This window comes from Triturus cristatus, chromosome 9 (genome assembly GCF_964204655.1).
Source record: "Triturus cristatus chromosome 9, aTriCri1.1, whole genome shotgun sequence".
In the NCBI taxonomy this organism is placed as follows: Eukaryota; Metazoa; Chordata; class Amphibia; order Caudata; family Salamandridae; genus Triturus; species Triturus cristatus.
The window spans coordinates 798,593,747-798,609,540 of record NC_140592.1 but is presented as its reverse complement, the minus strand read 5'-3'; the positions used below and the strand labels follow the sequence as shown (position 1 = coordinate 798,609,540).

General features: G+C 45.6%; 1 protein-coding gene across 2 annotated transcripts in view; it reads left to right on the top strand.

Annotated features, from left to right (window-relative positions):
- Positions 1 to 351: 351 nt before the first annotated feature.
- Positions 352 to 15,794, top strand: part of KCNH5 (potassium voltage-gated channel subfamily H member 5) — an 825,104-nt gene continuing 809,661 nt past the window's right edge. For both annotated transcript variants that reach the window (XM_085626196.1, XM_085626195.1), the window contains exon 1: positions 352 to 665. In XM_085626196.1, the coding sequence (XP_085482322.1) occupies positions 593 to 665 (73 nt within the window). In that variant the 5' untranslated portion in view covers positions 352 to 592. The remainder of the gene's footprint in view (positions 666 to 15,794) is intronic.

Below are 15,794 nucleotides of genomic sequence, written 5' to 3'. Positions count from 1 at the left end.
TGGCAGGTTGTACCGTGTGGTGGCGGCTACCTTGAAGGAGCGTCCCACTTTTTCCTCTACTGAGGAATTATTTGCCTCTGGACTCGGACTGGGTTGCCTCTACGGGGTCTCCGCCCCCCGCCAGGTGACACACTGCGTAGGTGGTCTGCGCGAGGCTTGTTGTGGACTGTCTGGGTGGGGCGCACAGGTGCCAGCTGGAGCTGGATCTTTCAGTGGCGGGATTGGGCTGCCTGGATTTTGCGGATCTCCGCCCCCTGCCCGCGTCTGAACGCGGCAGCGCCAGCGTTTCGGCTCGCGCGTAGCCTCGGCTGGAGCTGTTCCTAGTTGCGCGCCGGGGTCCAAGCGATGGGTGAGGAGCAGGGTGTCGTCCCGGCCGCGCAGGCGCGCTGGGCGCGGCAGGCTCGGCGTGGCACCGCCGCTGGCCGCAGAGTCCCAGTAGAGCCAGCCTCAGCAGCAGCCACGGCCGCCGGGGGAGCGCCGTTACCATGAACTGCCTCGTCCCCCCGGCAGCAGCCACGCACCGCCTCCCAGAGACACCGAACATCGGAGCCCGAGTCGCCCTTCCTGCCAGAGCCGCGCCTGGGCGCACAGGATGCCGGGGGGAAAGCGTGGGCTGGTGGCACCGCAGAACACCTTCCTGGAGAACATCGTCCGGCGTTCCACCGGTAAGAAGGGGTAGAAACTTCAGAACAGAGAGAATGACAAGTGCTTGACTCCCTGTGGACAGATGCTGGCAGGGAGCATTAACTTTGGCTCTTAATGACCCACTGGGGTTAGATACCTCCTGATGAGCAAATCCAATGTTGGGGGGCCCTTTGAGGGTTCACATCACATGTATGACCCAGTGAGGTTACATGGTTAAGAGCAAATCCGAGGCTTGACCCGATCACTGGGAATCCAAAGGCCTCACGTCATAGGCATTTACCCAGTGGGTTTAAATACCACTTGAGAGCGCATCCAAGGCCGGGGGAGCCTCACCTGGGCTTTTCAGGACTCACATCTCTTATGTGGGCCTAAATACCCATCGAGAGCAAATCCGAGGCAGGGGACCCTTCACTGGGCTTTCCAGTGCTCTCTTTATACATATTGACCCCAGTGTGGTGGGACACATCCTGGGAGCAGATCCAAGGCTGGGGGCCCTTCACCGGGGCTCTGCGTGGCTCACATCATAAGTACGACAAAGTGAAATAAGATACCCCCTGTAAGCAGGTCCGAGGTTCAAAGCCCCCCCTGTGGCTCGGCATGGTTCACCTGATCCCAGAGAGGTTAGGTTAGGTCCTGTCCCTCAGCAAGTTTGAAGATCACACCTGTAAACTCCCATGGCATATTCTCAGGCTATTTCCAGCAGTTATTATTTGCTTACAGACACCAACATTTTTTGCAATCCCCCTTAATTTAATTCGTTGCCAGTCAAATATTATTTTTGTTGCGATTGTCACCTGTTATACGATGTTGCAAAATAACTGCATGCCCGAACTTCGGATGTTTTGTTAGAAACTGCATTTTCTCCGCTAAGTTCATCCAGGCCATTAAAATGGCGCACAGTCCCCCGCCCCCAAACACAATACGCATGGACGGAGCTGTCATTAGTGCTTTAGGTGCAGTGGCCCCGGGATCCAAGGTTGAGAGGTCCCCATTACAGCCAAATCATAGCCTAAACCTATGCCTGACTGGTATAATTGGGGCATTTTCACTGCACATGTTGAAGACGCATTGCACCCTTTGCCCTCAGCTGACAGAACCCGAGGTTTTGTATCCACGCCAAGAGGTAGCATAGATTCCGTAATTACTGCAGTAGTGGCCCACACTACCGTGCACTTTGTAAACTGGGGTCTCTGAGGCAAACTGGTGCTGTCCATGGTGCTCTTTCCAAGTGCTTACATCTGTTAACATGCCTCTCGGAGCGTTATAATGTATAACGCAAGAACCCTACCTTTCAAGCAAAACTCTTGAAACATATTGCTCTTTCTTAAAGGGCCAATTGAAAACGTAAAATGAACTTTCACATTCTCCCAAAAATCGGTAAGTTCTTCAGAACGGCAACTAAGAAAGTATCCAGACTCCTTCTCTATCCAGGGGTGTAGTTATTAAAGCTGTTAGCTGGGTATGAAAAGGCGAGTAGGACTGATGGAAGGTTTGTCAACACAGCCTCACTGACAGAGGCAAAGGAGAAGACCCCTCCCCTATAGTCCTCTATTATATAGACAGCTTTTCCCAGCAGCGTCTTTAAAAGCTTGTTTGGAAACGACATTCAGCAGAGCCCCAAGTTTGCACGAACACGTACTCTACCAGACAGGTCAGGTTTATAGATTGACCTTGTCACTGTTGCTCTACGCCCAAGCCCCCCACAAGACCAATCCTCCCCCCCCCCCCCCCCCCCCGAGCACTCTCTCTGTGCTGCTGGAGACTGGGCCGTCTTTCCACTGCATACATGTGCTTTGATGGTAACTCCCAGACGCTGGCAGCTAGAATGGCAAAGTGTGCCAGGGGAATGGGGAAGATGGTCAAATCCTCCAGGTGACAACAGTGCGAGGGATGCCTGTTGGAAAGCACGGCGCTCCCAGAGTCAGCAGGAGGCTACGGGGACCCCTGGGGCACATTATGTCCCGGTCTTTCCTCGGGGCAGTGAAATGAGTCATGGCGAAGTCATTAAATGCTGGGCTTTCCCTGAAGACAGTGTGTGTGCGCTCCCAACATGCTGTCTGCTGTAGCACGTCCCCTACCTATCAAACGCGCGATGTTAGTCAATGTGTTCGTTTATCGCCCATGACTATCATTTCCAAACCGGGCCAGTCAGCACTCGTAGCCAAAACCTGATTAGTTGAATGCATCTCCAGCGTGCATCGATCGGGCCGTGACTCTTAATGGGCCCATACATCGGCTCCGCGTCTTTCCGGGATCCGGATTGCGGATATCACCTGTCAGCGTCCTGGGTTATCCATAACACGGACTGTGAGGGACTGTCTTCTCCCAGTCGCTGCAGCAGCAATGTTTTACTGTCACAGGCTGGCCAGGGCCGCGTGGAGGGTCGGAGGCAGAGCCGAGCGTCTGGACTCGGAGTCCTTGTATGCTGATTGTTGTGAACATTTCAAGTAACTACGGTTTCAGCATCTTCAGCAGGCGGTTCTGGATAATGATACTTTATACAAACGAAGCAGGCCAATGCAGGCCGCCTGTGATTGCACGTGCGCCAGCTGTTCGAATGTCTCTCTTGCCACATCGCGTTGGGATGGTCATCAGAGCCTGCAGGGCGGCTCGACCTCTTAGGACTCTGTCCCCTTCCAGGCCATAGCTCACAGGTTATTCCGTTTATCCAGTTCTGTCCAGCTCGCAGTTTCCATCTAGGGTATCTCTTAACACGTAAACTTTAAGATAACAGAGACCAACGGCTCTATAAAACAAGTTTTAATTTTTATGTGCAGCAGTCACGACTTTAAACGCACTGTTATACAGAAAATGAGAATTAAAATGAAGACGAGAGGTTCACCCCTGAAACGGCAAATTGACTGTTGTGGCAGCGCCGCTCTTATGTGAAAACATAAAATCTATGAAAATTTGAAGTAAAGAATGAGGCTTTTGAAGAGATACGTGCACTAAATAATGCCAGGGTGCTGTGCTCAGGCGAGAGTGTAAAGCAGAAGTTTGTGTCTCCTGGAAATGACACTTTGACAGCGCGCAGGCAGCAATGCGTGGCGGTGCTGTGTATGCTGTGCCTGGATGCCACGGCTCTGGGCTGCCCTCCCCCAGCGTCTGTGTGCCTGCTGCACCTGCCCGTTGTTTTTATTGCATCACACAGTGGACATACGGGTCGCCTATGCTACCACCAGTGCCTACCTCTGTTTTTAAAGGGATGGCCTTTACACCGAGAGCACGGGACCCCTTTATGGACGGATGAACGGCGGAGCTAAAGGTAGTCACAGGGTAGAGAGCCCCTGCTCTGGGTAGATGTTACCGGTGCTTGCATCACCCTGTGCGCCGGTGAATGTTTACAAACACTACCATGACTGTCTCACGGCAGGCGCCTGCTGCCGCTTTCACTTGAGGTCCAATGAAGAGCCGCGAGGCGCTGAAGCAGTGTGGCCCCCAGGTTGTCTCAGGCTGTGTGCTCTTTCTGCGGCTCCTTCAGCGCCTCCTGTGCCACTGGGCGTACCGTTTTAGGGGGTGTTCAGGGAGCACGTCTTGCGTTTTTACTTGTTGATTAGGCGCTATGTTGAGTAGGCGTTCGTTGATTGGGCGCTGTGTCCCAAACTGTCTTATGGTGGACGTTTCTTTCACGAGAGATGTTCGGACTTAGTCGAATTTAGGAACCACAGAGGTCGCCTCCGAGGATACACAACATGCATTTTACAACCATCTTATGTCCATGACGTCCAACACAACTGCCCGCTCTCTCGAACGAGTGTTTACAGTACTTCACCTTTGTTCTCTGGATCCCACAAGCACCCTGCCAATTAAAAACAGTCAGTTTCTCAAGCAGTTATCAAATGTTTTCCTTAGTATGGGTTTGAGCTGTGCAGTTCGCATTACTGAATTGAATGGATGAATGAATGATAGGACTTGTGTAGAGAATGGCTACTCAAGGTGTGTCCTGGCACTGAACTGGCTGGCTACACAGAATGACCTCTCATTTGTCATGTAGAGTAAATACAAAGTTTTCAAAGCTTTTCGAAAGTTGAATTAATCCTGAGTGTCCCGAAGCTTGAATAGGATGCGATTCCAAGCTCGCGCAGCCTGGAAGGTGAAAGAGGAAGCGCCTCCCCTTGGTCACTTACATCGAGGAACTAATACCAGGAGAGCGCTGGTGGAACTACGTGCTCTTTCCGGGCGATAAGTTCGAAGCCTCGAGTTAAAGGGCTGGGGTTATGATTTATTACATTAACACCAGTTTATCACCCCCCCTAGTCATTATCTTCACTGATGTTGGAAATGCAAATCTAAAAGGCAATCTGGCCACTTGAGGAAAAGACCGCTTATTAGACAATTTAGACCCAATGTATGCGTGGACGTGTTTAATTTTTACAAACAGCCCATTTATCAGGAAGTATTTTTTTCATAAACTAAGCAAAAAAACGATGGATTTAGTCCCAGATCCCTGTACTGAGGTGAATATATGACATTGTTTTGCCTTCTGTCCATCATTTATTCTTTTTTGCATAAACAATTTGTAGCCTGTAAATCTAATGCACTTAGTAAATATTCTATATTCATGAAAATCATAAACAATATTATTATATTCCATTCTAAATTCAATTTAGTAAGATTTGTATTCACTTGTTGATTTGATAATGTTAATGCAAGTTTGAATGGCTTTTTTTTCTTACAGCAACCAGTTATATTTCTAACTTTTATATGTTTAGTTACTCAGAACAGCACAAATGGTTTATCTTTACTGCCATTTTAACTTCTGCATCTCACACTGCACCTCTGCACAATATGTAAGCAGGGATGTAGGAGAAATTGCATTTCTTTGGGAGAGGCAGACATTCTTGGATTGAGCCGAACTAGGGAGTCTGGCAAGGGAGTAGCCAGCAAATGAAAACACCCCCACTTTGATCCATACCTCGAATGCCATTGGGTGAACAAAGCGAGTAAGCCCCACCCACTATAGATGAGGTTCCTTATTAACGCTTTCAGTTTATCTATAAGCCTTTCATGTATACATCCATTTATCCGTCTTTTCATTCTTTCATCCATCCTTTTATCATTTCATTCATCCACCCCTTTATTATTAGTTTTCCATCCATCCTTCCACTCACACTTCCAAACATTTATACATCCTTTTACCTATTAATTCTTGTTCATCCATCCACCAATTCGGCCTCCTTTTATCAATCTGTTAATCCAACCTTCCACATCTTTCCAGAGGGCCATTCATCCATTCACCCATCCATCCAGACTTTTATCATTCCAAACACTTTCTTTCATTCACTCATGCACATATTGTTTTATCCTTACATCCATCAGTCCACTCACTCTTGCATCCATCCTTTCATCCTTTTTTCCCTTCTTTCTCATCATAGTTTCTTCCTTATTTTCATATTCCCTTCATTTAATTCTTCCTTCCTGCGCAATCACTCCCTTTCCCTCTCTTTTCCTGTACATGTCTTCGTTGTAATTAACATTCCTTGCATGACCTCTGTCATAATGTCCCATATTTTTGTATTTTCAAGAGTTTTTGTCTACAGAGCTGCAGACAGCAAAGGCTCATAAATAACTTTGTGTCAACACCCTCCCCCTTTAAGCTGTAAAAGGGGTGGGGTCACAACACCACTGCAGTCAGGTTTGTCTCCAAGAGCCAAAACATAGACACAAGCGATCAAAGTATGTAATTCAGGCAACAAATGTCCCAAAAAATACGATAAAGACTTTAAAATGAACAGTTTGTACTTTTCCAAATGTATTTGTCTCAATTAAGTGCATGTGATATCACTGAATTAAGTGACAATTATTTAAAGTCATATTTGATTTTAATTGAAATAAAATGGAAACAAATTTATGAAGTGTACTAAACCCAAAGGTGTCAAAGTGCTGAGCGAAGAAGGTAACAACCCCAACAGAACAGGAGAAGCACTAAGGGCGAAGTTTACAAAGAGAAGAACTACATTTTAAGATGTTTCCTCAACAGAGTGCCTCCGAAATATGAGCAGGCAGAGTATTCCAAAGCTTTGCAGCAGCAGCCGAGAGGGACTGCCCTCCCTATCTGACTTTGTGATCCCTACGAAAAACCACCTTCCTGCAAAGAGATGATGAGAGAGATCTTCGTGGTAGGTACCATTGGAAGAGAGTATTAAGCTACCTGGGTCCTTTGTGGTGCAATGCCAGAAAGACCATGCAAAGCGCTTTGAAGGCTATCAGCTTTCTAACTGGAAGTCAGTGGAGAGCACAAATACCGTTTCAAGCCGAGAGACACGTAGAAATATTCAGAATGAGGCACACAGCCACATTTTAAACCACTTGGAGTTCGTTTAGAGAGGAACTGTTGATGTTCAAGGACAGTGCATTACAATAGCCAAATCACGATGTAATCAGAGCGATGACTACTGATTGACGCATTTCAGGAGGAATGAAAGGAACATTTTTATTAGAGCCCTAATGACATAAAAACAAGTACTGGTGGTATGATTCAACCTGAGAGTCAAAGTTGAGAGCATTGTCAAAAATGATTCCAAGATTTTTAGCAGACTTTATTGGGGTTGGTAGTGGGCCGCAAACCTCCGGCCACCAAGCATCGGACCAGATGGAATCCTGAGCCCCAAACACCAGTACATTTGTTTTGTCCGCATTTAGCTTTAAGACATCTTTCATTTAAATTCTGATGCTGGACAGTGTTAGTCAGCCATAAAAGGCAGATAGTCAGAAATAGACACAAAAATGTGTGTTCCACCTGCATAGGTGAATACTTGGGAGCCAAAGGATCGCACTAACTCCATCAGAGGGGAGACATACTGAATAAAAATGGTCAGACTAAGGGACAAACCCTGCTGCACCCCACACGGAAGGCTAAATGTCCTAGCCTTGAATCCTCCACAGCTGACATTTGCACCATATCTTTAAGAATGGAGTGAAGAAGATTAAGAGCAATGCCACTCAGATAAGTCACCATCACCAGGATAGCCACCACGCCCTGATTTACCTGGCGCCAGGTACTGTCTGCTGCCACTATGAGCGCCGTCTCTGTAATATGTCTACACCTAAAAACATTTCTGTGATGTGTACAGGATGTCAGGAGTTTCAAATTCAATTTAGCCAATTTCTGGTTCATGTACTTCTCTAATATTTTGGCCTTTGAGGGCAGCAAAGAGATGGGGCGGAAGTTTTTCAAATCGTCAGCATTGGGGTTCTTCTCTAAATGGATAACTATGGCTTTCTTGACTAATCTAGATAGCATTCCAGTCTCCAGCATGTAATTGAGATTTCTGCAGATATTGTGCAATACAATCGGTTGCCATTTGCAAAGTCTGGCACAGACAGGGGTCGACAGGGAACACCAAGTCAATACTCATCAAAATTTCCTTAGTTTGCTGAGCAGAAATAGGGCCAAAAGCAGAAAGCAAGGAAAACAGGAAGATGTGGCAAGAGCCTCAACTAGATTGTCCATAGCCGATGAAGAGTAAATACAAGTTGAGAATTTTATCTCTGAAGTGAGCTCCTCTGCTAATGTATCGCAGAAAACATGTTAAGTGTCTATGGAACATTGAAAAGGAGGATTAGACAGCTCTTTAACCACTTTAAAGAGTTCCTTGGACAAAATCCTGGCTAATCTGATATTCTTTGGTATAAAAAGATTTGCCTTGACCTATGGCATCTTTTAAACATCAAACATTGAGTAATGCTCCAGGCCCTGACGACTTTTCTGCAAGTTACCCAAAATGTGTCAGTCTGTCATGTTCTGTATTTATACAGCCTATATTGTTAGTAAGCGTGAAGCTCGATGTTGGTATATTAAGCATATATATATATATATAAGTGAGATATTTGTAGTGTGTTGATTTACTTCAATATAGTCTCAAACTGGGTAGTGAAGGTAAATTATATAGTAAAGTAAACTAATGGGCCATTTACTACACAATATGATCAAGTGGGGAAGCTGGAATTTGATCTATGGATCACATGTTGTGTAGATGAGACACTGTAGGGTTGCATTTGTCTCGCTTTCGTTCAACAACAAAGGTCAATGCTTAGTGTTCAGTTATTACATTGTTATTTAATTATTGTAGTGTATGAAGGTCACTAAGTACTCGTATCACACCTTAAATCAAACCGACTCTATAATACATGTGTGTAGTCATATGATTTAGTTGTGCCTTTCTGTACTGGATGTTTCTACAGTCACTGAAGCTCAAAGACAGTGACAGAACATGCCTGTCTGAATGAAATTAATAAAACAAAGAGGTTTGGAGCCCCCACAAAGCTTGCTCCTCAGGTTAATGGTTTTAGGGAGTATAAAGCATGTGCAGCATAGCTTTAGAAAGAAGTGTTCTGCCTGCCAATGTTTATTCCTCAGTTTCCATTTCAAAATCGGAAGGGGCAGGATAGTGTCCCCTGTGCCCTCCCTACCCAAAATCCAGGGAAATGGGGGAGGGGTGAAGTCGCCCTTCCTGTTTCCCCCACAGTTCCTAAGCCTAGGTGTGTAATAGACATATCCATGATTGCATCTCTCCATCTTTCTAATATTGTCACTCGCCTCGTTTTTCCTTGCTAAAAACTTAGGAATTGTTACAATTTGAAGTTTTTACCAATACCGTTTATTATTGTCCACTCCTTAATGGTTTTCACAATAATATAAAAACAGAATTTTCGGCTTTGTCTTCATTTTAATGTTTTGAATATATCCGCTTTATGTATTTTATTCTCTCTACTTCAAATAATTACGATTAAAAATGAAAATAAATAGGTTTATAGTTTGAAATAAAACACAGATGTCAGAAAATATGTTTTGAGCAATGGCTGAATTGTAAATAAAACACGTGATTTGTTATTACAATTATCTTTCAGTCACTCTCGATATCCAGTTTGAAACATTTTATTCCCAGACTCCAATGCAATGTTTCACCTATATTTAGAACATATTAATTAATAACAGAATAACAAAATCCCTCTTGAATCTACTTAGGATATTTACGTTCTGACGAAACAGGGTCTTTCTGCTTTTTAGGTCTCGCCTGGCGTAGGCTGCGCACATGCGCAGTCTCGCTGGGCGGGATTTAATGATTTTGTGTATTTTTTGTAAATAGCATTAAGCCCCACCCCTCTTTTCCATTGGCTGACGTCACCGTTTATGCTAAACGGTGGCCAGCCTTTGGAAAAGAGTTGATAGTGACGTTTTCGTTAGGCTTTTTGAGCCGTCCCAGTTGGACGGGCTCGTATGCCTTCCTTGCGTCGTAAAAGGATTCTTATCTTTATGGGGCCATGTGTTTAAACACATGGCCCCATAAAGACAAGAGATCCTCTTTCACTTTTGGGAATGCGTCATGCTTGTTCCATCTGAGAAGGGATTCAGAAAAATCAACCAGGTCAGCACAGTTACTACCATCAATGCAGATATGGGTTATAACCAAGTATGAAATGCAAACCTCTGTGGGATACACAAAATAAAGCCTACAACAACACCGGCCTTCTGTGTTGTGAAATTACAGAAAATGCAATACAGAACTTTGAACTTTATGTCATATTAAAATTCTATTATAGTCTGTTTAAACAGTTTTCCAGAAGACTTCTCAAACAGAACATTTCTATTTGGTGTGGAGTTTACATCCAATTTCCTACTCTGGACAATCGTTAAGGAACATTAGCCCTAGAAGGGCTTGGAAAATATGTGCTGCCAAACCTCCTTCACCCTCTACAGAAGCCATGTCTGTTTACTAAAACGGGATCCAAAGTCACTAGAAGTCACCCACCCTCCGTTAACACTCAAAAAGTTGAGATGCTTGACCTCCTAGGCTTACTCCCCAATTTCTCACAGGGGGGGGAGCACTATTACGAGTACATAAGTATGCGCGAACACAAACTCCACCAAAACAGTCATCATCGAATATTATTAATACTACCCCAGAAAGCTGCAACGTCAACCACACTTGCGCATTGATTTGTATTAGTCCGTTTACATGTTATTCGGCCCCTAATTTGTCTGAGACGGCTGTCAGCAATTTGCATAAATCTACCTCGACAAGCTATGGAGAACTCCACGTGCGACAAGCCCCTCAACTCGGGGCGGCGAAGCGATTGAGCCGTACGCGTAAACAGTCACAGAGATCTAACTTCAATAAATCATTTCATTCGCCAGGACTACCTCAGTATTCCGCGACATCGACCTCAAAATAATCACACTTTCCCGGTCCCAGAGAGGTACTCACTACCTCAATCACTTTAGCGCTTCACTTATACTGCTTCGACCAGAAACGCTAGGGTGCGCCACATTCTAAATCGCAGGATGTGACAAATTGTTTGGCCAAACATTGCCAAAGCCAAGTACCCTAATGACCAATCAGTAACTAGGAGTGGGAGTGACACGTTGGCTACGTCTCCGCTGCCTCGAAACTAGCCAATACATTTAAGGCACTGTGATACCGGTTGTAAACCAACCAGAAATTAGAAAAGAATGCAGACATTCCATTCTAAGGCAATAGAAAAGTTCTGGTTGGGTACCATTTTTTGGGACGCTCCTAAAATACAGTGGGAGTCATACAGACATAGTGAGATCACCCTGCCTCCTGTTTTCCAAACTTGTCTGTGTACAAAGTCCTTGGCGGACAAACTTTGAGCTCATGGCAGCCAACCAGAGCACGATGTCAGTAAAATGGAAGGGAGGGGGAATGGAAATACCTGTGCCTAGCCCGTCCCCCAGATTCAGTCTAGCTGTCTGGGAACAGGCTAATTTAGAGCCTACCTGGGTAGAGGCAGACGCAGTGGAATAGTGGGGTAAGAGTACCGTGTCTTAACGGGTTCCAAGGTTTGGTAGTGGAACACCCTAGTGAGGCTTGGTGATATTTAAAACAAGCATTTGCATTGCAATAGGTCTCGCATTTGCGCGATTTTAAGCTATTGGCATTGTAAATGACAATGCCTTTTATTTATGTTTCAAAAACATAAATAAAAGGCATTGTCATTTATTATGCCAATAGCTCAAACTCGAGTAAATGCGAGACCTGTTGCATTGCAAATGCTTGTTGTGCTTTGTATAGCTGATCCTGACATTTTCTCAGTTATTAGAAACTGGCATTGGTCAATGGCGAAGTTGTTACGGTCATATTTGATTTGAAAAACATTATCAGTATGCAGCAATAGCCACTCCACTAGTAACTTCAAATGATATTTCCAAGTCCTTTTCATTGAACAGATTTACATTTAAAGTTATTTTTTTTATTTATCAGGATATATAATACATTATGTATACACTCAAGACAAGGTCAATCGCAGCCACCAGCCCGAGTCCCAGGCACCCCCTAAGCGAGACACTGGCTTCCACCCCAGCCCCAGGATCACAGTTCAGCTCCAGACTCCCCCAGCTCGACCTCATCCCCCTGGCAAGGAGGCAAACGTATTTGGCACTAGAGTTCTGCATCAATCGCTCCATGTGGGAGATATTGTGATTCAGTATGTGCCAGTCCATAGTAGCCTCTCCAAGACCCCAGACCTGGTCGAATTTCCTAGGACATCTCCTGGCAGCATATATGACTTCCTCCATCCACATGCATGTATCCATCCCCACAAGCCACTGACTCCTAGTTGGTATAGTGGGTGAATTCCAGTTTCGTGCAATGTCCCTGTTTGCCATTACTAGCACCAGTGAACAAAATATCCATGGGAGATCAATATCTCCAGGGACTACCATCAGCAGGAATTGGGGATTGTGTGGTATTTCTATCTTCAAGGATGGCGCTGAGTTCACGCACGATCATGACTCAGTATCTCTGCATCACTGGGCATTCTCATAGCATGTGGTAGAACGAATCCACATTACCCCTGCATTGTGGACAGTTGGGTGATAGCATCTTCCCTATTTTATGCTTCTTAGCTCTATCCAAGCAGACCCTGTGAAGGATCTTCAATTCATTTAGGCTGAAGCGCACCTTTCTGGCCACTACCCGGGGATGCATCACAGTGACCTCCCAGTCCAAATCCTACATCTCCCCACATCTCACTCCCATTACTGTGGCAGGCTCCCTAGATTGTCTGGAATAATATTTATTATGACTTTTTAGAATGTGGATGCTGCACCCTTGCCCAGTGGCTCCCACAACTGGAGGTTCTCCATGGGAACTGACTCAGGCAAGTCTTCTCAGTCTGTCGCCTCAGCGTGGAGGGAATCTTTGAGTTGTGTATATTTATATAGTTGCATTTGTAAGAGGTCATATTCTACTTGAAGGCTCTCAAATGACCTACAAACCTCATTTTCTATGACATACCATACTTTAGAAATTCCAATCAAGTCAAATTTGGTAAGACCCTGTTGCCTAGGCACCTTTATTAGCACAGACCCATCCAAAGTAGCATTTTGTTTGTGACCCTTCCTTTCCATCCCATATGGGAGCACACCCTGTCCGAGGCCATCAGTGCCAACTGGGCAGGGGTAGGAAGGACCTCTCTGTCTTTCCCATCATAAACGTGGGCCCAGGTGGGCTTGACCTTAGCACACCTGTGGAGCCAGACCCCTGGGTCTACACTCGGGGTGTACATCCAATCATTATTGGTCTGTAGCTGGAAGGCCCAGTAATTTGCCAGCAGGTGCGGTAGGACGATCCCCCAGTTGTGTACGAATCGATAAAGGGTTTTCAGGGATATCCGTGTGGCTGCTCTATCTCACAACAGTAGCCTCACCTCGGTCTAGTCTAAAGAAGTAGGACGCAGGGTTCAAGTAGAATTTGTTCTGCATGAAATATAAAAATGTTGCTAGAGTGATCATTTTTAAAATTGCCACTCTACCAAGGAGTGTCAGCGGCAACTTACACCCTCTGGCAATGTCATTTTGTCTTTTCACCAGTGGCCACTCTAAGTTGGACTTTCTGAACTGCTCTAACTTCATGGTGACAAAAAACCCCTAAATATTTGAAGCCATTGTCTGCTACCTGCAGGGGGGTCCTGACCATGTCCTCCCTGTTCCAAGTTTCTAGTCCCTATTTCACTGACTTATGCCATTTTATTCTGTAGCTGGAGCAATATCTAAAGGTTCCGAAGGACTCTAAGAGGGGGCTCACCATCTTTTCAGGTTCTGATGTATAAAGAAGGATGTCATTAGTGTATAGGGAGATCGTTTCTTTTTTCCATTCTGCGATGGCTCTGCCACCACTGGTTTCTTTTTTCTGACCTGATCCAACCTGCCAGTGGCTCAATGTACAAGGCAAAGAGGAGGGAGGCAAGGGGACATTCCTGTCTGGTCCCTCACTCCAGTGGAAAGGTATCAGATACCTCCCCATTCACTCAGACTGCCACTGTGGATTCCCCATATAGCATGGGCACTCAGTTGCAAAAGTGGGGTCCGCATCCAAAGCGTTTCAAAGCTAAGGCCAACTATGGCCAATGGATTGAATCAAATGCTTTTAAGCATCAGAGGTCATGATGGCCAGGGGAGTTCTCATCTCCTTCACCATTTCAAGTCAGTTATTCAGCCGCTTTGGATTCTGTTCAGTAGACCTACGAGACATGAACCCTTTCTGGTTGTAATGAATGAGTGATGTAATGACTTTATTGAGCTTACAAGTCAATACGGCTACTAGTAATTCAGTTTTAACATTAGGAAGCAAGATTGGGCAGTAAGACCCACAGTACACTTTTGGCTTTCCCTCTTTTTATATTACTGTGATTAATGTGTGCCAAAGATCAGGCAGCAGCCATCCCTGAGTGCAGGCTACCTTGAACATTGCAACAAATGTCGGTGCAACAGCCCAGTCATTCTGTTGAACAGCTGTACTGGCAGCCCAATAGGTCCTTGTGTTTTCTCAGTCTGCATTGTCATGAGTGCCTCTGCGAGCTGCTCACGAATTAGGTCACCATCTAGCATCTTAGCGTCTTCCTGCAATAGGGTACAATGCTCCCGGGAATCACTGTGAATTCTCGTCATCTGCCTGTGGCCATGTCGTATAGAATTCACAGAAATATCGGACTAACTCCTGGGCTATGTCCTTGCTGTCAGTTAGTGTCTCACCTGTTGGGGTAACCAGTTTAACCACCCATCATGCCTCTTCCTCCCAGCGGCTCAGCCAGGCAAGGAGGCATCCACTATATCTCCTACATCACACAGTTTTCTTTGAATTGTCAGGTAGTGGCCATGAGCTGCATATTCAGCCAGAGTTTGATGTTCTTCCCTAGCAACATTTACTGCTAGAGTGTGCTCGCCTTAGGCAGTAGAAGAACTCTCTTATCTAGCTCTAAGACGAGTCTCTTGAGGGTGACCAACATGACTGCACTGGTTCCTTTTATACATGCCACCAGCCATGGTAATTTGTTCTGCAGGACCGCCTTATACACCTCCCACACAATATTAGGGGATTCCACCCAGTCTTTATTTCCTTCAAAGTACATTTCTGAGTCCAGATGTAACTGTTTTACAGTGTCTGTGTCCTGGACGTGCCAGGCACTGTCCTCTTTCCATTCTGCGATGGCTCTGCCACCACTGGGTTCTTTTTTCTGACCTGATCCAACCTGCCAGTGGCTCAATGTACAAGGCAAAGAGGAGGGAGGCAAGGGGACATTCCTGTCTGGTCCCTCACTCCAGTGGAAAGGTATCAGATACCTCCCCATTCACTCAGACTGCCACTGTGGATTCCCCATATAGCATGGGCACTCAGTTGCAAAAGTGGGGTCCGCATCCAAAGCGTTTCAAAGCTAAGGCCAACTATGGCCAATGGATTGAATCAAATGCTTTTAAGCATCAGAGGTCATGACGGCCAGGGGAGTTCTCATCTCCTTCACCATTTCAAGTCAGTTATTCAGCCGCTTTGGATTCTGTTCAGTAGACCTACGAGACATGAACCCTTTCTGGTTGTAATGAATGAGTGATGTAATGACTTTATTGAGCTTACAAGTCAATACGGCTACTAGTAATTCAGTTTTAACATTAGGAAGCAAGATTGGGCAGTAAGACCCACAGTACACTTTTGGCTTTCCCTCTTTTTATATTACTGTGATTAATGTGTGCCAAAGATCAGGCAGCAGCCATCCCTGAGTGCAGGCTACCTTGAACATTGCAACAAATGTCGGTGCAACAGCCCAGTCATTCTGTTGAACAGCTGTACTGGCAGCCCAATAGGACCTTGTGTTTTCTCAGTCTGCATTGTCATGAGTGCCTCTGCGAGCTG